The 20281-nt window shown below is 45.9% G+C and overlaps 1 protein-coding gene across 5 annotated transcripts in view; it reads left to right on the plus strand.

Moving 5' to 3' along the window:
• DIXDC1 (DIX domain containing 1) overlaps positions 1-20281 on the plus strand; it is a 79034-nt gene that overhangs the window by 42353 nt on the left and 16400 nt on the right. For 4 of the 5 annotated variants that reach the window (XM_019975262.2, XM_019975264.2, XM_019975261.2 and 1 more), the window contains 12 exons: positions 4383-4495; positions 6128-6276; positions 9077-9166; positions 11249-11302; positions 12664-12714; positions 15055-15159; positions 15520-15573; positions 16179-16271; positions 16355-16426; positions 17114-17203; positions 17540-17701; positions 18208-18274. In XM_019975262.2, the coding sequence (XP_019830821.2) occupies positions 4383-4495; positions 6128-6276; positions 9077-9166; positions 11249-11302; positions 12664-12714; positions 15055-15159; positions 15520-15573; positions 16179-16271; positions 16355-16426; positions 17114-17203; positions 17540-17701; positions 18208-18274 (1100 nt within the window). Of the gene's footprint in view, positions 1-853; positions 1278-4382; positions 4496-6127; positions 6277-9076; positions 9167-11248; positions 11303-12663; positions 12715-15054; positions 15160-15519; positions 15574-16178; positions 16272-16354; positions 16427-17113; positions 17204-17539; positions 17702-18207; positions 18275-20281 lie in introns of those variants that run through there. The other variant, XM_019975265.2, reaches the window with a different exon arrangement.

The raw sequence follows: 20281 nt of genomic DNA on the forward strand, positions 1-20281 counted from the left end.
CTTTCTCTTCCTGATTCGGTCATTTTCTTCTCGGCCACCTTCTCACTCACCTCTTTGGGATGCTCAGTTGGCATCCAGAAGGCTCTGGGACATTCTGCCCTGCTCCTCCCCACAACCCGCACGCAAGGGGAAGCCCACCTAATGTCTCAGTGATCCGTGAAGGCCAGGAGACCCCCGGGATGTGACTCGGGAAAGAAGAGTGGTTCAGAAGATAGCCCCTTAAGTCTGGTCCCCTCCCCCTGCTCCTTGACAGACATCCTGGCAAAGCCCTGCCGGACTGCTCGCCTGTTGCTTCTCAGACCCATAAACCTCGGGCCAGCCTCTCAGGATCCAAGCAAAAGGCTCCTTAGTTGGGAAAAAAAAAAGAACATATGAAACGCCCGAGGGGAAGGTTGGCGGGAGGGGCGGGGGGACGGTGGTGTGGAGACCAGCGTTCAGCGGGTTTCCGGGGGAACCCCCTCCCGCGAGAAGCCGAGTTAGACCCACCCCGACCTCGGTGCCCGGGAAAGCAGGGGTCAGAGGAGAGAAGGCACGGCCGCCAGTCCCGGGCTCCTCCGAAGGAGGGGACCACGCAGCCCTCCCGGGCTTCTGCCGACCCCGCGAAGCCTCCACCGCCTTGCGCGGGGCCGCCTCCGGGCCCCGCAGCCCCGCCCCGCTCTGCCCCGGGGGCTCGGCCGGTCAGCCGAGCGCCCGCCGGGGTCGGACGGATCCCGGCGCTGCCCGGCCGCTTGTGACAGCTCGGAGAGCGGGGGGAGGAGGGCGCGGGAGGGCGGGACCGGGAGGCGGCGCGGAGCGGGGACCGCCGCCCGCCCGGGCACTCGACCGCTCGGCCGGAGCCGCGGGCAGGGCTTTTCTCCCGGGGCGCGGAGATGGGTTGAGATGCCTGCGCCCGGGGGCACTCCCGGAGCCGCGCGGCCGCGGGGACCACGGATGCGGCTGCCGGGGGCCGGCAGCCTGCGAGGGGAGGCGGTTTCCGCCGAGGCCGGGCCGCTGCAGTGTCTAAGCTGCTGGGACGGCGCGCCCCGGAACCCGGAGCATCGCCGTGCCTGGGGCCGAGACGCTTGCCTCTCTGCCCTCCTTGCTCTCTGCCGGGACCGGGGCGAGCGGCTCTCGTAGTTGGCCTGCCAGGGGGAGTCGTTCTTCGGGGGCCCCCAGCGCGGGGAGACATGCCCGAATCGGGGAGCGCTGTGACTCTCAGCCTCCCGCTACACCCAGGGAAGCCGACTTGCTGAAGCCGGAGCCACGAGGGGGACCATGGGCGGGACGCAGGTCAAATGGTGAGCTGAAGCCACTTCGGCTTTGGAGGGGTGTGTGGGGGGCTTGGGTGGGAGCAGGGCCAGGACTGGAGGATGCTGTTGGCCAGAGACAGACGGGGGATCGGTGGGGGCGCTGTACTGGGGAGAACAGCCTGCTTGAGGGCCTGAGATGAGCACTGTAAAATACAGTGGGTTTATTTAAGAAGCTGCAACGAGCATGGGAGAAGGAGTGGCTTTTGACCGCGCGTCTGGTCTCTGCCTGGAGAATCCCAGGGACGAGGGAGCCTGGTGGGCTGCCGTCTATGGGTTGCACAGTCGGACACGACTGAAGCGACTTAGCAGCACCAACAGTAGCAGCAGCAGCAGCAGCAGGTCTCTGCTGAAGCCAGCACTTCAGGACATAACGGAACTCTTATTGCCTCGTACCCATTTAAAAAATTGATTGGACTTTTAATTGGAGATATCTTTTCTGGGAGACTGCTTGTCTGACAAGTTAAGATTGGAGAGATGTTAGACCTGTGGGAATTAGGAATGTATCAGTGAGACCTGGTTTGTAATCAGTTGTTCCCTGTCTTGACAGGATTATAATGGCAAGTGGGGGGTTACTTGTTTATAAAACAGTTTTTTAAGCTCATCAGGGAGATCCCAAGCCATGTAATTAATTAGCATTAAAATAACGTTAGTGTACCATCCTCCTGCATGAGGTTCTTCCTTGGGGAAGGCATCATGCTCTCACATGTGCCTCAGGATTTTTCTTCCTCAGATTTCTTTTATCTTTTAGACCCAGGCGTTTAGTTTCAGGGTTTTATCTCTCTGTGGCTCACATACTGGCAGCCCCAATTCAAGAAAGAGAAATGTTGTTTTCTTTGGCTGCTCTGCCACTCCCCCAGTGGGGCTGGGTATGCAGACATCCGCCTCCTTCTGCCCTTATATGGGAGACGGCTCACTTAGGAGGGAGCCGCTGGGCTGATCTAGCTGAGCATGCGTCTCTGCTCTCAGGAAAGCAGTTTTCCCCGCATCCTAGGTTCACACCACTCCTCCCACCCCCCACCCCCTTCGTCTCACACATATCCACTGTGGTCCAGCCGGATGCAGGCAGGGGCACCCGTCAGCCACAGCGCCTTGTCAGCTGGGAAAGTGTGGTCTTACCATTTCTCAAAGAGGAGCAGCTGGGGTGCAGGCCTCTTTCTGCACTCGGATCCCCATTTCTATAAGAAGGTGAATGCTGAGGCCTGAAGAGCATAAATCTATTCTTCTTGTGAATGGTACCCCTAGACTGGTGCTTTTCCAGCAGCTAATTCATGTTGACCTGGAAGTCAGATTGCCTAAGTGGTGAGAGATGGATAAGAGAGTTCCCTGGAGCAATTTCCTTTTCTAAATAGCACTTCTTGCCTTTCTCCACCTGTCTGCCTGTTTGGGTTGTAAATTTATAGATATTGTTAAGTGACACTTTTTTTAATTTGCAGGAGCAAAAGACAACTTTTTTCCCATATGGTTCTGATAAGGATGAGAGTGTATTACTGGTTGAGGTCATTCCCACCAAAGCCCAAAACCCGGGACACTGAGGAGGTTGAGACACTAGTCGTCAGGCTGCTTCAGAGCTTTTTGAAATCACTGGCTGCCTCCACTGTGCTTGGCTCTTGTTTTTCGTGGTTTCTAGGAAGATGAAATGTTAACTCCTGATCGTGGCTGTGAGGATTAGCCTGGGAGACTTCAGGGGCACATTAAGTGGGTCAGTGAATCCAAGACACTTTCACTGTTGTCTGGGTGATGGATTTGGAAAGAATTCCTGAGAGGGGGCTGGGCCTGCAGACCCCACAACCCCTGAGATTGTTTTGGTGCTGATGTTCTCAAGGTGGGTGCAAAGAAAGAGGGCTCTTCAGATGGCAGTGTCAGCCTCACATTCCATCATATCCTCTAGATTTGCTTCTGGAGATTTAAAATTCTGCTTCTTCCCAAATGCAAACCGTTCCTTCCAAAGCTAGTAGTTATACTAGAATTTAAGAATTGCTGCAAGATTTCTGATGACAGTTAAAAAAAAAAGATTGATTTATTTGTTGTTTTGTCGTGCTGGGTCTGCGATGCTGCTCAGGCTTTCTCTGGTTGCGGCGGGTGGAAGCTCCTCTTTAGTTGCGGTGCTTGGGTTTCTCATTGTGGTGGCTTCTCTTGTTGCGGAGCACTGTCTCTAGGGTGCTCGGGCTTCAGGAGTTGCAGCACATGGACTCAGCAGTTGCGGCTCCTGGAACCTAGAGGACAGGCTCAGTAGGTGTGGCGCGTAGGCTTAGTTGCTCCAGAGCATGTGGAATCTTCCGCAAATGGGGATCAAACCCTGTCCCCTGCATTGGCAGGTGGACTCCCAACCACTAGACCACCAGGGAAGCCCTCTGACAATGTAAAAATTAGTGTGGCAGAGATATGAATAACTCTTGGCAGTAAATCAAGTAAACCTTTATTGTCCCCTAGCAGGTCTTGTCCCCTTTTGAGATATTACACCCTTTTCTGTACCATATCCTAGCGTTGTTGATATATCACTACCCTTTGCTCAGCCTGGCACTGTCCACACTCTGCAGTTTTTCCCCGTTGAGGCACCCTTCACCTTGTCTCTGCCTTTGGGAGCAGCCCAGAGCAGATCTGCCATGACTACTCTGCTGGTATTGCACGTGTGTGTGATAGATCAATGTTATTAGAAAAATATTTTCCTTCCAGCTCCCAAAGCTACTAAAATGCATATAGTCCATCAGTCTCTGAACTTGGGCCCAGGGATCATGATGCAGGAGGTGGTGGTGGTGGTAAGTGAAAGACAAAAACAAAAAGCCAAACCAAACAAGAGTGGAGTTCTTTAAAATGCTACATTATCCACCAGTTTGATAAATCTCTTAGTGAATTAGACTTAAAGGAAACTTTGTTGTGGAAGCTTCTGGGGATGGGTCATTCAGCATTCATTTCATTCATTTAACAAGTTCACCATTCATTCAATAAGTATTTCTTCTTATTGTGGACCAGGCACCGTGTTAGGCAGTAGGAGTTAGATGAATAAGAACCCATCTCTGGAATAAATTAGGAAAGTTGGCTTCTAAACAACTGTTTGCAATAATTGTTTCTCTCTTCTTTTTCCTTCGGTCACAGCCTGACTTCCCCCAGTCCTATCCACAGTGCAAAGAGCGAATCTGTTATAACCCAGTCGGAGGAGAGGGCAGATTTCGTGATTATTCCCTCCGAAGGAGTAGAGAACAGAACAGGTACTATCTTCTCGGCCTGCCTGGGGTGGCTCAAGGAACAGCCCTCAGCAAAGAGTTTGGGGGTCCTGACTGTCTACTATCAACTCCCTGGCCTTCTCCACACATAGTCTGTGCATGCAGGGTCCATTCTAGAGAGCTCTAATGCTTTGGAGCCAGAGAATGTAGTGCTGCTGCTAAGTCACTTCAGTCGTGTCCAACTCTGTGCGACCCCATAGACGGCAGCCCACCAGGCTTCCCCGTCCCTGGGATTCTCCAGGCAAGAACACTGGAGTGGATTGCCATTTCCTTCTCCAATGCATGAAAGTGAAAAGTAAAAGTGAAGTCGCTCAGTTGTGTCCGACTCTAGCAACCCCATGGACTTCAGCCTACCAGGCTCCTCCATCCATGGGATTTTCTAGGCAAAAGTACTGGAGTGGGGTGCCATTGCCTTCTCCGAGAGAATGTAGTATCCTCTCACAAATTGTCACTTCCGTTGTCCAAACTGTCAGATGTCCTGCGGCAGTGTAGACAGCTGACCACCTGTGAAGTTAGGAGATGGCTTTGGAACTGTCAGAAGCCTGCTCAAGTAAAAAGTTTTTATCATTTCTGTGTTGTGCAAGTAATTTCAGTACTTCTGTAACTTATATTGGGGCCAGGAATATACAGAGCGGAGGTGTCTAAGAATATACAGCAGAGAGCAGGTCTGCATCCTGTTTTGTGTAAAGGCTACATTGTTTAGACTTCTCCTTCCTCTGTCTCAGTCTCCTTTTTCTTAGATAAACACAGAGGAAAGCAAGGAAGAAGCAAAGTGCGTGACTTAAGAGTTTTATTTGCCTGGAAGAGAGATAAAGAAACCGAAGTCCTCTGAAGGAAAACTGGAATTAAATTCTTCCTTATTTCACACCCCATCTAGCCCTAGCATCAGTACCCAGAAAGTTAGTTATGTTACTGAGTCAGAAAGTCCGGGGACCCTGGGGAGGGAGAGGGAGGTCTTTACAGAGTGCTTGCTCTGGGCCGGGCACCACGGGTCCCACACACAGTTGCCTCGTGAAATCAGACAACAACCCAGAGGGATTAGGCTTATTATAATATTCATTCTTACCAATGAAATCAGAAAAAGAGACTGTAAAGACAGGGAAATAAAACCGGGGAGAGGGAGGTACAGAGTTTGCTTATACTGGTCTGCTTCCTGTTTTTGTGACTCACACAATGTTATATGTGAAAGGGGTTCCGTCCTCCCAAAATGGTCAAAGGAATATGAGTTGAGGTCTCCCCTCTGAAGCTCCTTTTCATTGCATCTGACAGCTCCTCTCTTTGTCGCTTGAGGGACCGAGCCCTGGGAGAGCCAGTTCTAGATAAAGAGTAAAACTTGTCCCCTATCAGGGTTCCCCGGGAGGGAATCCTTAAGGTTCTGAAGAGGGTGGACCGCCTCAACCAAGTTCAGCTTTGCTCCCCGGAGGAGCCCGGGGTTAGTGGAGTCAGTGGCCAGTTCCTCCTGTCCCACACCCCCACCTGGTGGAGAGTCCAGCCTGCGCAGTGAGGCAGGTGCGGAAGGCAGGTGACCCAGCCCTGTGAACGCCGAGGTCGGCGAGGGCTTGCTCCTGAACTCAGTTTTCTTCACCATGAGCTGTACTCCCTCCTCCCATCTCGTAGAAGAGACAGACTCTCCATTACCCCGGGACTGGAGACCAGGCAGCCCCCGGACCTACCTGGAGACTTCATGGGAAGAGCAGCTGTTGGAACAACAAGAACATTTGGAAAAAGAAATGGAGGAAGCCAAGAAAATGATATCAGGATTACAGGTAGCTCTTTCCCTTGTCGTTTGTCTTTGGTGCACCAGTTGCTGGTTTTTTTTTTTTTTTTTTTTTGGTTTGTTTTTTGACCATGCTGTGAGGCTTGTGGGATCTTAGTTTCCAGACCAGGGATTGAACCTGGATCACTTAACCCCCGGACTGCCAGGGAATTCCCGCACCAATTGTTTATTAACTCAGTAGGATCAGTTGAAAATAAAGTGATTCGGTTTTCTGTGAGGTCAGAGCTGAGTTTAGATGGAGAAGGTAGAATGCGAAGAGCAGAAAAATCCCTTACATGTGAGTTCGCTTAAACGGGCCTCCTGGACGCTTGTTGACAGCACAGCTGTTAGGAGTTCTGCCTGGGAGCCGTATCCACCCTCCCCTACCAAACCTCCACCCTGGCTCTCTGCTTTGTGGGTGGGTTTCTCCCCTATTTGCAGCCACAGACCTGCAATGGCAGCTTCCCCCAAAGAATGGAATTGTGAAGAATCAAGATTTTCTGCGAGGAATTCACCATGAGGAGGGCTGTAAGTGCCAGTAATGACACAGGTCTCCACCTGAGTCTAGCTAAGGGATTTAGCTCACCCTTGGTGCGTTCGTAAGTGGACGCCAAGGTACAGTGATCAGACAGAAGGGCAACTGAGCCCTTCAGTATTTCCTACACCTTCTGTGCCAGCAAGCCTCCCCCAGAGGCCAACTGACCCACTTGACTTAGTTCCTAGCCTGAATGACCCCCTCAGTCCTCCACCTTTGTGTATGTGGCCCTGTTTGGGGGAGGCCTTATAGTGTTCTGATGACCCTGAAATTGCCCAGGAATATTCCTTTCTGTTTGTGCTGGGAACTGCACTGCTTCTGAATTGTCAAATATTTATGGACACATAAACAAAGCCCACATTATGTGAGTGGCTCTGGCAGGCGGCAGGCGGTGGAGGGCGTGCTCCCAACCGGCCAGCAACAGGGTGGGGACACAAAGGGGTCCTAAAGAAAACGGGGGGTTGGTGCAGTGGTAAAACAATTTACACACTGTCTGCCCCAGGAGCCCAGAGAGGCGTTGAGGAATGTTTACTGCCCAAACATTCCCAGGGAGAGTTGTTGCGCTTTTCCCATTTGCTCTGTATTTTTAAATGTCTGCCTTTCAGTTCTCTTCTCGTTAGTCCAGTAAGGAATGGTTTAATTAATGCAATGGATTTGTGTGTGTGTGCTTTTAATAGGAAGGATTAAAGCATGAAGAATTTTGGGATTACATTCAACCAGGTTTTTCTCAGGATCATTTCATTGTACGAACATAGATATCCATCAGTTTGGTTTTCAGTTTGGTTTGCATTTTTCAGTCTGGGAGAAATCCCATGGCAGATTAGACAGAAAAAAAAGAGAATCAACAGGCAGAAAGTCAGCATCCTAATATTCCCCACAAACGGAGGAGTTTTAATTCACAGCCACATGATCACAATGAGAATTCAGTCCCATTACAGAATACAATGGGGCTCACAGCATCCACTGGGCTCCTTAACTCTTTCGGGGATGAACCCGTTGCATGCTGAGCCACGTCCGGGATTGCTGACTGGTTAGCGTACCTCATTAGAGTCTGTGAACGCTTTGCTCTTAGAGTCAGGACTTCTGCAGTGTCACTCTCCTCAGCTCCTTGTGCTTTCTTATACTTGTCTACACCTCTTGCCACAACTCCATGGGAGAACCACATCCAGTAGACTGACTAAAATTGTTTTATTAATTAGTACTTGGTAGACTTGATAGTGTCTGGATTGTAAAATGTTTTTATATACCAACATTTGTGATACAATTTATGTTATATTTACTGAAATAAGAATCTCTGTATCTCTTCGGACTGGATTGAGAAAAAAATTGTATACAAAGTGGCTATAGATTTTTAAATCTTTCCTTGAGCCCATAGGTCTCCTAATACCTACCTGCAGGGGTAGATCCAAGTTTTCTGGGTTCTAAAGTGTACCACTTGGGGGGCCTTCTTTAAGAATAAGATTACAGATTATGACTACGATGTTAGATATAGAACCCTAGGAGGAGCAGGCCTGGGAGGGGCCCTGAGGTTTGAGCTTCATTAGCCTCAGAATAAATCTGCCCACCCCGCCCCACCATATTCTAATAAAAACAAAGCCAAGTGTGAAGACTTGAATAAGGACACCTCTCTGCAAATATGTTTTTCTTCTTGTTCTATCCAGGTTGCCTTAGGGAGCAAAAATGCAGAATTGCTAAGTCAAACAAGAATCAAATACCCCCACATTTCTGGCAGTCCAGTGGTTAAGACTCAGCACTTTCACTGCTGTGGGCTTGGATTTGACCTCTGTTTGGGGATCTAACATCCTGCAAGCTGCTCTAATGCAGCCAATGCCTACATACATATATACATACATACATAAATGTATTCCAAATAATTCCTTATAATAAACTTTTCTAAGCCAGGATAATTCTGCACTGCATTTAGTTCACTTTCCAGCTGGTAAAATTCAGTTTGAACAGCCAGCTCTGGTTCAACAATGTCACTTCTTAAAATTAAGTTTATTTTTAGAATTTTTTCTGGGGCTAAGGAGCCTTGGAGCAGAGGATTCAGGTACATCCAGAGAGATGAAAGAGGCGTCAAGCATGGGCCAGACACAAGGCGATCCAGACAGATCTATGATGAGCAATTGGCAGAATCTAAAGATCCACAGTTATCAGGCAGATTTCCAGAGGAAGCCCAGTTGTGGTTTCATTTTGGGACAAGCTTACTCTGCCCAGCTCTAGACTCTGTCATCTGACAGGAGTTAAATTTCTTTCTGCCTTTGTGGTTGTCCAGGCCTTACTGCTCAATGGATCCTTACCTGAAGATGAACAGGAGAGGCCCTTGGCCCTCTGTGAACCAGGAGTCAATCCCGAGGAACAGTTGGTGAGCTCCTCTTTTGTGACTGGACATGGAATAATCTGGCTTGTGTGTGTGATTTATGTTTAGCATTGGACACTCATCTGTGCCTTCGTAAAATGCTCCCTTCCCTGACTTCAGCTCTGCTGGTTTTCCTCATATGTTTTCGACTGTTTTTTCCTTTCTTCCACAAATATTTATTGCATGCTGACCATGTGCAGACACGGTTTGAAGAACTGGAGACACGGAAACGACAGATGAAACCTCAGACCCTCTCCTTGTGGAGTTTACACTCAGGTCCCTGTTGACTGAAAAAAAAAAAAAGCACAGTCTAAAGGTTGAAGGTTATGTTTTATTCGGTAGACAAAACCAAGGACTTAAGCCTGGGAAACAGCATCTCAGATAATTCTGAGAGACTGTTCCGAAGAGGAATAGGGGAAGCCAGGACATTATAGGAATTTTTGCAACAAAACCAGGTAGTCAGAACTTCAGAAATCACTGTTAGTAAAAGAAAACCAGCTATCTCAAGGAATTGAGCGCTTTTCTATGTAGGAGAAGATGCAAGAGTCAGGGCTCCCTGAATTCGATCCTCTGATGTGCAGCTCAGCTACCTGGGGCCAGTATCCCGTGCTTTCTCACCCTGAGTGTCCTGTTGCGGCAGCTGCCTGCTAGATCCCGGTATCCTTTGTTTCCACCCTGAGTCCCCTCAAGGCTCACTGCCTGGGCAGCTGTTACGTGGTGGCTTGATGGCTGCCTTTCTTTAATGAACGGCAGGCGGCATTAGTTCACATCCCCTTTGAAGCTTTTCTCTTTCTCCCTGTCCTTTAAAGTTTTGGGCTTCCCCAATGGCTCAGTGGTAAAGAATCTGCCCAAGCAGGAGACGCAGAATCAACCCCTGGTTGGGAAGATCCCCTGGAGAAGGAAATGGCTACCCACTCCAGTACTCTTGCCTCGGAAACCCCATGGATGGAGGACCTTGGTGGGCTACAGTCCATGGGGTCGCAGATGAGTTGGGCACTAAAACAACTACACCTTAAGTGTTGCTGCTCCTCAGGGCTCTACTCTGGGCTCTCTTCTGTCCTGTGCATTCACCTGGGCAATACCTGCTGCCATGGCTTCATTCACTTCCCACCTGTCTCATATGTTGCCTCTCAAATATTTATTTCTAGCTCTGCATGAAATAACTTAATTGTTTTATTTAAATACACTTATATAATTATTTAAATTTATATTTATTTTTAGCTCTCTCCATGGAGTTCTACATTTGTAAAGGCAACATGCACCTGCCTGTTATCTCTTCTGTATGTCCCATAAGCATCTCAATTTCAATGAGTCCTAAATTCAACAGCTTTCTCTCCCTTCTCTCCCCACCCTCAAAACTATTTGTCCTTTAAGTTTCTGTTTTTTATCACTATCCATGTAACCAAATACCCAAAACAAATCTGACACCCATACTTGAAGGGCTTCCCAGGTGATACAGTAGGAAAGAATCCTCCTGTCAATGCAGGAGACACACGGATTCGATCCCTGGGTTGGAAAGATCCCCTGGAGAAGGAAATGGCAACCAACTCCAGTATTTAGTCACCAAGTTTTATCAGTATACTTTTAAAATGTCTTCATCCAGCTTTTCTCCATTTTCACAGGTACTGCCTTAATTCAGGCCTTCATCCAGCATTCTGGTGGCCTCTGAACTGGTTTCCCTGATTCCTCTCCTGTCCTCTAATTCATTTTCCCTAAAACAGCAAGAATAACTTCACTTCAAAGCAAACTTGTTTTGTCATCCCTTTGCCTAAAACTTTTTCATCAGTTCCTGCATTATCCTTCCTGGCTTTCATGATCCTGTTCCATTTTCCTCTTGAGCTTCATCTCTTATCATTTCTCTTTCCCTTTGCCAAACCCTCTGCACACAACACACACATACTCATTCTAAACTTTATCCATAGTCATCTCCTTGCACCCCCAGGGCATATGCATCCACTGGAAGGCAGTTCTTTGTAGCTGCTCTACCCTGGCTAGCATCTAGTAGCTGCTCGGTAAATATCTGTTGATGAATGACCTCCGAATTTTACAGCATAGATACATAACCATCTCTTTTTGCCTTGTATTCAGATTATAATCCAAAGTCGTCTGGATCAGAGTATAGAGGAGAATCAAGACCTAAAGGTATGTCAGGAAATGCACATTTTATCCTTTAAAAAAATTATGGGAATATTACACACCAACTTTAGTATAGTCATGGGGAGAAGGGAGAGATGCAGACTCCAGACTAGCTGTATCTGTATTATGTCTTTAACTGACAGAGAGAGAGATGTCATAAATACGGTAAAAGAGTAACACCTTTTTAATCTCAGTGGGAATAATAGATATCTATGTCATTATTACTTATACCTTTCTTTATGTTTGAAATGTTTCATATTTATCCTTTTAATTAAAATAAATAATGGATCTACTATCAATATGATTATTTTTAAAATAAGTGACATCACATAATTAGTTTCAGGGTATACAACATGTTGATTCAATATGTGTATGTATTGTGAAATAATCACAGCTTAGTTAACATATTTACAAATTGTTTCTTATAAAGAAAACTTTTAAGATCTACTCTCTTACAGTTTTCTGATATACAGTACAGTATTATTAACAACAGTTCAGTATGGTCTTTTTTTATTAATGAATACTTCCCAGAATTTTTTTAGATCAGTGGGTCTTAGCTTTTTTGAAGTCATAAGTATATGACTGAAGCCATTAACCCTCTCCCCAGCAGTTTGCATGGGAGCACTCACTGACCTGAGTTTTGAGTGGACTAACTTTGGAGCCCATCTGTGGAGTCCTGGTGAAGAATCCCCATTTTAGATATGTTAATTCCAAACTCTTGAAGGGATTGCAATAGGAAAAGAGAGAGTAGAGTCTGAGTTGTGGGTGTTCCTCTCCTAAAATCTTTGTCCTAGTGATAATCGTGTGCATATATTTAATCTGTTGTAAGGGACAGTTAACAAAGTGTTTTATTATTGGGCCAAATGTGTTTTTATTTGATCCATAAAGAACAATACCCTCTTGGAGAACAGAAACTCTGTAACCCTTTCTGGACATTAAAAGTGAGATAATTACTTCATGAGGTTGGGGGTAGGTATATTGAGATATCATGTATTTTAGGGAGAGGGATTTAGATTATTATGATTGATGATTAAGTTTCCCTGTTGGTGAGGATTACTAAATATAGGAAAGATGAACCTATGGGAATGTATGGCATTTTCTTTCTTGGCCAGAAAGATTATGAACAGTTGAAACTGGGCAACTGGGCAGCTGAGCATGGGTGCCACAGGAGAGAATGAGATGGGTCCTGTTCATTTCTATGGGTCAGCTTTTCATTTTTCCTGGACCAGACCTGCCTTTGGCCTCAGTGGAGGGTTGATTTTCCTTGGAATGGTTATCTGAGTTTCGTATTCTTACTGACAGAATGAGGTAATGCTTCTGAAGCAACCCAGATGCTACCATCTGATCTAACTATATTTGGTTTGCAGAAGGAGCTGCTGAAATATAAACAAGAAGCCAGAAACTTACAGGGGATAAAGGTAAAAAGAAAGATATATAACACTGTAAATAAATACTCTACAAGATAAAGCATTCTGAGGGAACTGGGGTACTAGTTGGGTCCTATAGCCTTCTCTTATGTACATGTGATGGGCTCTTTCACAGGCTCTGTGCTCCCAGCAGAGACAGGGCTTTGTGGATGGGAAGTGAGACAGCTGGAGGAACATACCTTTGCTTTGCTGAGTCGTACTTCTGGTGGTTATGACTCATGATGCTGCCACTTCCCTCTGCCACCTTGATTTTTTCTATGTGTGAAAACAATCAGTTACTATGGTTTTCTTCAGTTTCAGTATTTTGTCAGTTTTTTTCAGTTCTGAAGAAGAACATACTCTTAAAAATTGTAATTTACTTAGGTTTGAATAGTTAATAACATTCAAATGGTTTGAAGTTTAAAAGTACGAAAGGATAATCCTTGAGAAGTCGGCTTTCCAGCCCTGCCCCCTCAGTCACCTAGCTGTCTTTCCTGGAGGCAACTTACCACTTATCCCCAGATACGTATGTATGTAATTTCCCCCCCAAAAATAGAATACTATAAACCCAGCTTGACACATTGCTGCTTTCACTTAACAATATATCTTAGAGATCATTCTATTTTAGTACATAAAGACCGTAGTATTCTAGTATGTAAATATATGATAATTCATTTAATCAGTTCCTATTGATAAGTCTTCTGGGTTATGTCTAGTCTTTTGCTAATACAAACAGTGATCTAGCTAATAATCTTGCTGCTGCTGCTGCTGAGTCGCTTCAGTCGTGTCTGACTCTGTGCGACCCCCTCTTGCTTACATGTTATTCCATCCTAGTAGGAGTAGATGTGCTAAATGAATAATACCTCAGAAGTGGAAAAGGATGCTCTTAAACTGCTGTTTTCCTACACTCCCATTCATGAGCCAGACTAGGGTGTAACTCAGCAGCATCTTCCAGAGTATGTTCTGTAGTCTTAGTCCTTTGAGATGCCAAAAAACAGCATGTTCCATGCTCAAATAAATCTGAGAAGTGCCATACAGGCTTGATGAGTCACAGTGAATAATAGCATATTAAAGGACCAGAGAAGGTCTGCCATAAAGAGGTTGGCCTAAAAAACAATTAGACTGTTAACTGCAGAAGTGCTTTTCCTCTCACGTAACACTTGTTAACATCCCATGAAGCACACTTGGGGAAATATTCGTCTGAGCCACTGGTGCCGAGGGCATCTGAGGCCACCTTGCCATGTACTGTCATGGCAGACAGCATATTTAAGAATGACTCTCACATCCTCCAGAGCCTGCATGGTTTGTTTTCAGTCTGTAAAGAGAGAAGAGTCAGGGCACATCTCCTGGGATGCAGCTCTAGTCTGTTAGTTCCATTTGAAGTCACTATGGTTGGAGGATTGTATCATAGCCACTCCTTTTAAGTAAGTGTGTACAACCCACCTTGTCCTATGCCTGGTGGGAACCAAGATGGTACAAGCTAAGAGGAAGATATCCTAAAATTAGTAGGATCCTGTTACACTGGGAGGAGGAACCATCGGTCTAAGAACATTTCTGAGCAGGTAAATAGGATCCCAGTCCTGGTCCAGACAAGGCAGTGAAAGGCAGTGGAAGCCGGGCAGGGGCCAGGCTCTGGAAGGCAGGATGGGAGTGATTCCAGGGCTCCTTTGTGAACAGGGTGTTAGGCAGTGATAGGCCCCAGCCCTCTTGGACAAAAGAGCTCATCTAGATTGAGTATTTACAGGCCAAGAATTTAGAGAAGAAAGCCAAGGAGGGAGGACGGAGAGTGCATTGTCCAAGATCACTGTCATGGCGCTAGTGGTAAAGAACCCTTCTCCCAGTGCAGGAGACATAAGAGACGAGGGTTCGATTCCTGGGTCGGGAAGATCCCCTGAAAGAGGGCATGGCAACCCACTCCAGTAATCTTGCCTGGAAAATCCCATGGACAGAGGAGCCTTAAGGGCTACAGTCCATAGGGTCACGAAGAGTCGGACACAACTGAAGCGACTTAGCATGCATGCACTGTCATGAAAGCAAGTGGTAGGAGTGTAATTTGAGACTAGGTCTGTCTGATCCCAGAGGCCACTTATATTCTCTCCCTAGACCATCATGCTGTTGGCAACACAGGGGAATGTGGGGGCAAGTAAAGCACAGAGGGAAAAATCGGGTTTCCATCAGTCTGGTAGGACAACGGATAGGATTTTCCTTTAGATTCTAGTGTCCTGAAAGGGAACAGAAAAATTGCTGCTCATCTCCTTGTGGCAGGACCCTGTGCTCCGTTTGTTTCCTGGTTTAGTAACAGCTTCCTGATGGATGAGCTGGGACCACGTAGTGAGTGTGCTTTCTCCTCAGGATGCCCTGCAGCAGAGGCTGACTCAGCAGGACGCGTCTGTCCTTCAGCTCAAACAGGAACTACTGAGGGCAAATATGGACAAAGATGAGCTGCACAACCAGAACGTGAGTTGAAAGAGTGAACTTGGAGTCCACTGAGCCCCAAATAGGATATAGTATGAAGTCCTGTTAGATCTGTTCCCCCTCAGAGGACTCCTCCTTGTTCCTAGATGAAAGCCTGTACCACACTGGCCTTGAGCCCTGCGATGTTGAGGACACTGAGACCCTGGGGCTGCCTTGTGGTTCTACAGTCTGATTATCTCGCTGAAGATGTGGAGAGTGGCTGTGTGTTTTTACCATAGATGTGCCCTCTCTGTGCTGTATCCTGTAAACTGCCAACATCAGCTCTAGTTACCTACTGGTTTCCTAGCTGGTTTGGCAGATAATGCCCCCACACCATTGAATTCCGTCTTATCCTTCTCGCAGGTGGATCTGCAGAGGAAGCTAGAGGAGAGGAATCGGCTCTTGGGAGAATATAAAGTAAGAATGTGTATCAGTTTGGAAATTATTTCCACCTGACCTTTGGTGAACAGCCTATTGTTGCTGTTGTTCAAAGAACACTTCAGTACTCTGTTCTCCTCCTTGCTTTCTGCAAGGAAATCCTTTTCTGAGTTCCTTTGATTCACTAACCCTGAAGGTCGATAGCATGGCTAGGAGAAGGAACTCAGAGCTAGGAGTCTGGAAGCTTCATTTCAGCCAGGCTTTATCTTTATCCAATCCCAAAGAAGGGCAATGCCAAAGAATGTTTGAACTACCATACAGTTGTGTTCATTTCACATGCTAGAAGGTAATGTTCAAAATCCTTCAAGATAGGCTTTAACGGTACGTGAACTGAGGACTTCTAGATGTACAAGCTAGGTTTAGAAAACGCAGAGGAACCAGAGATCAAATTCCCAACATCCATTGGATCATTAAAAAAAGCCAGAGAATTCCAGAAAAACATGTACGTCTGCCTTCACTGACCATGCTAAAGCCTTTGACTGTGTGGGACTCTACTTTCTTTAGATGGAAATGGCATCACGCAAGGTGAACTGTTGGATGTCCTTGGCTTTGCCACTCGTCTGAAAGCTGTGTCTCTGTTGCAGAAGGAGCTGGGGCAGAAAGATCGCCTCCTGCTGCAGAACCAGGCCAAGTTGGAAGAAGCACTTCGGAAACTGTCCGAGGCCAGTTACCAGCAGGTGGGGACCGGGTTTCACCACTGACTTTCCTGCCCCTCCGACCTGAAGGACTCCCTGTCTGATTGAGTGTATGCGATTTGCAGGTGGACCTGGAGCGAGAGCTGGAACACAAGGATGTCCTTTTGGCTCACTGTATGAAAAGAGAGGCAGACGAGGTAACCTGCCTGCCGCTCGGGGTCTCTGTCACGCGTTGACGGGGGCAAGGAGGGAGATTCAGTTATTAACTCAGGGCTGAACCAGCACCACAGGTTGGTTTCTGTTTGATGGGGAGGATAAAAGTGCAGGTTCTGGGATAAGAAAATCTGGTTTCAAATCCCAGCTTTACCTCTTTTTTTAAAAAAACATTTTTTTTTACACACTTTCCCACTGTGTGACCTTAAGTTGCTTAGCTTCTGAACCTTAGAAATAAGGCTCATCTGGAAAATGGAAATAGCAGTGCCCTTCTCTGCCATGATGAAGAATACATAAGATAGTCCATCTAAGTAACAACACAGTCCTGGTAGATCTGCCTGGCACAGAGTTGGGCTCAAAACGTTTTAGTCACTGTTCTTTTTTTTTCTTTTTATTACTGAAGCAAAGGCAGGAGATGCTGGAGCAGCATTCTCAGGCCTTCCTGGGGCCAGGCAGAGGCTAGGCGAGGGACTCCAAATGGAGGTTTTCATTTTGTTAACTCTGCATTCAGCAGTACCTTCTGAGTGTCAGGTATTGGAGATACAGCAGTGAACCAAAGGGAAAAAGATCTTTGCACTACATCAGGAAGTGATTCGTGTAAAGAAGAAAAATAAGAGGAATTGCTTTGGAATTTTCCCTTGTACAAGCATCCTTTCTTCTTGCTGCTCTAGGTGACCAACTACAACAATCACAGCTCTCAAAGCAATGGTTTTCTCCTTCCAGCGGCAGGAAAAGGAGCTGCTTCAGTCGTTCACAGAGGGGTATGTCTTTAGGATTTGAGTACAGACTTGCCACTTCCAGCCAAAACCAAAAGGGTACCCTAGTCATCGCCAGTGGAGTCGGCCTTTTATATCCCTGTTCCCCAATTCTTGCATCTGTTGGGTGTGTAAAGCTGTGAGGCACTTACTATCCAAAGTTAAGAATTAGTGAGCCATCAGTGGGCTCGCGTCTATGGAGGAAAAAGTTTTCCTACAATTTCCACCTCCTCCATCAAAAATAAGAGATCTGTTGAAAACCCCTCCCCTGTATGCTCTTGAGCCCCACGGTTGGGATGTGGTTAATAAGGTGGCACCGCGGGCCCATGGTTTTGCCCACAGAGCAGCGACCTGCAGCTTGTGCGAGACGCCCTCCGCAGCCTACGCACCAGCTTCAGTGGCCACGACCCTCAGCACCACACCATCGACAGCCTGGAGCAGGGCATCTCCAGCCTCATGGAGCGCCTGCATGCCGTGGAGACCCAGAGGAAGCAAGAAAGAAGGGTAACCCTCTTTCTGTGATGTTTCTCTCATCCCCCGAAGAAGCCTGCTCTTGTCAATTTGATATAGATGAAGGCAGTGCTAAGATAGAAGGCCCTGCTGAAGGTTACAGTTGCTTTTCTCTTTGGTTTTCCTCTCAGGGGAGCTGACCGTTCATCATGGTATGACAGTCAAGGAGGGAGTTCACAGATAACTCTAAGCAGCTGGGTAGCTGTCTAAGGGATTGTGGCTCTTGACCCACAGGTCTCCCTTTACTGCTTACTCTCCGTCCTCTTCCCCCCGAATGAGCTTGGCATTGGTTGAGGAAATATATGAGACAATGCATTGAAAACTAGAATGCTTTTTATATATGTACATTGTTATTGCTAGGATAAACACATCCAATTTTATATTCTGTGGAAAAAGCTGTGGTAGAAAAGTATATATTTTAAGTATACTTTTATGATTCAAATTTCTTGGTTAAATTCTCCCATTGATCATAGCTCTTGTGATTTTGTGTCACTCCCCAGGTTCGGGGCAAGTCACCCAGAACTCAAGCAGGTAGTGAGTACCGGGAGTCCTGGCCCCCTAATTCAAGTAAGTACTCCGTATTGCTCAGTAAGGACTCCTAGCATATTAGATCAGAAATTTAGTATTTATATGCTACTAATATTTTGGAGACAGAATTTTTCTTGTGGTACTTCACTCTCTTTTTAAAAAAAGCAGTACCACATTCTTCACACTCATTTGTTCTGTTTCTTGGGCTGCATCCTGTCTTAGTTGTGGCAAGGCATGTGGGATCTTAGTTCCCCAACCAGGGGCTGAACCTGTATTGCCTGCATTGCAGGGTGGATTCTTACCCACTGGACGACCAGGGAAGTCCCCGTACTTCACCTTTATAATGCACTGTTCTGTAGCAATACTAGAATCGAGTTGCTTCTAGGAGTGTGAAGATCATACCACCATTATCACCACCACCGTTACCCCGAGTACCATTTAGCCACATGCAGGATGCTGCTGATTCAGAAAGGCTAAAATATCTTAAACAAAATATCTTTGGAAATAAACAAGCTCCAAACAGTTACACCAAACGAAGCAAAATATAAAACAACAAACACATATACAGATCACTTGAAAGTCTCAAATAGAGAAAATTTGCAGTTCTTCTCAGAGGCAAGAAGTTTCATTTCTTTGGGGATTTCCAAAACTTTTGAGTGCATAGGTCATTCAATTTGTTTGAACTTAACTGTGTTATATTTTTTTTTTCCTTGTTAATTCTAACATGTTGGGAAATCTACCCTGCCTGGTAATTTCTATTTTACTTCATATCTTACCTTTTGGTTTAATAGCATTCATGTTTTCTTATCTTTTATAGTTTACCCAGGCCTGATCTAAAAGTATCTAAATAATAATTTATAAAAACCAAATAGTGAAAGGCTGACCACAACCAGTTTTATATGTTAAAGATAGTTTTTAAAACCACATTAATAAGGCTAAAGTAAAACACTTAAAGAAAGTATTTGCCCAAATGTGAAAGGTAAAATATTTTTTGTAGAGTAGATAAGATAGTGTTCTCAAACCTCCATATATTTTTTTCTCTTGAATGAGATATTTACACTGAGACTGAAATAGACTGCTGCTGCTGTTGCTGCTAAGTTGCTTCAGTCGTGTCCAACTCTGTGCGACCCCATAGACGGCAACCCACCAGGCTCCCCCATCCCTGGGATTCTCCAGGCAAGAACACTGGAGTGGGTTGCCATTTCCTTCTCCAATGCATGAAAGTGAAAAGTGAAAGTGAAGTCGCTCAGTTGTGTCCGACTCTAGCAACCCCATGAACTGCAGCCTACCAGGCTCCTCCATCCATGGGATTTTCTAGGCAAAAGTACTGGAGTGGGGTGCCATTGCCTTCTCCATGAAATAGACTATTAGTACCCAAATTAGTTTCAGTGTTTTTTTCTAGCATTGTTTTGAACCAGTCATTTCTGTTTTCTTGATAGGCTTTTTATTTTATCCTTGTCCTCTTTTGTACTTTCTTTAGGTTAGTTTAAACTGCCAATGTACCTAGGTCTAAATATTTAGAGATTCTTTTTCATAAGTCTAGTAAATTTCTCCCTCCCTGGAATAATTCTTTTCTGTATATGACTTACTTATTTAAAAGACTGCAAATAAATTCACAGTTTCTTATAAAATGGAGTGTTAATTCAATACCTATGTTGACAAATAAGCTGAAATGCCTCTCATCTAAAAATACAAACATTCATGCAATTTGATAACCCTCTAGCTACTGGGTTATTTATCTTATTCCTCTGCATCAGACTTCTTGAAAGAATGATCTCCAAGTGCTCTTTCTTCATTGTTACCTCCCCTTCACTTCTTAATCCACTAATTGGTCTTTTACTCGTTACTCCACTTCATGTTTTTCTTGGGTCCATGTTGACTGTCTTGTTGCCTAATCAAAGTGGTCATGTTTCATACCTTATCTTCCATTGACTTTTCAAAAGCATTTACTGCCTTTGAATAGTCTCCTTCTGGAAACATTCCTCTCCTTTAACTTTAGTACCAACCAGTTAATTCATTCAACAAGTATTTATTGAGCATTCACTA

Source organism: Bos indicus, chromosome 15, assembly GCF_029378745.1.
Source record: "Bos indicus isolate NIAB-ARS_2022 breed Sahiwal x Tharparkar chromosome 15, NIAB-ARS_B.indTharparkar_mat_pri_1.0, whole genome shotgun sequence".
In the NCBI taxonomy this organism is placed as follows: domain Eukaryota; kingdom Metazoa; phylum Chordata; class Mammalia; order Artiodactyla; family Bovidae; genus Bos; species Bos indicus.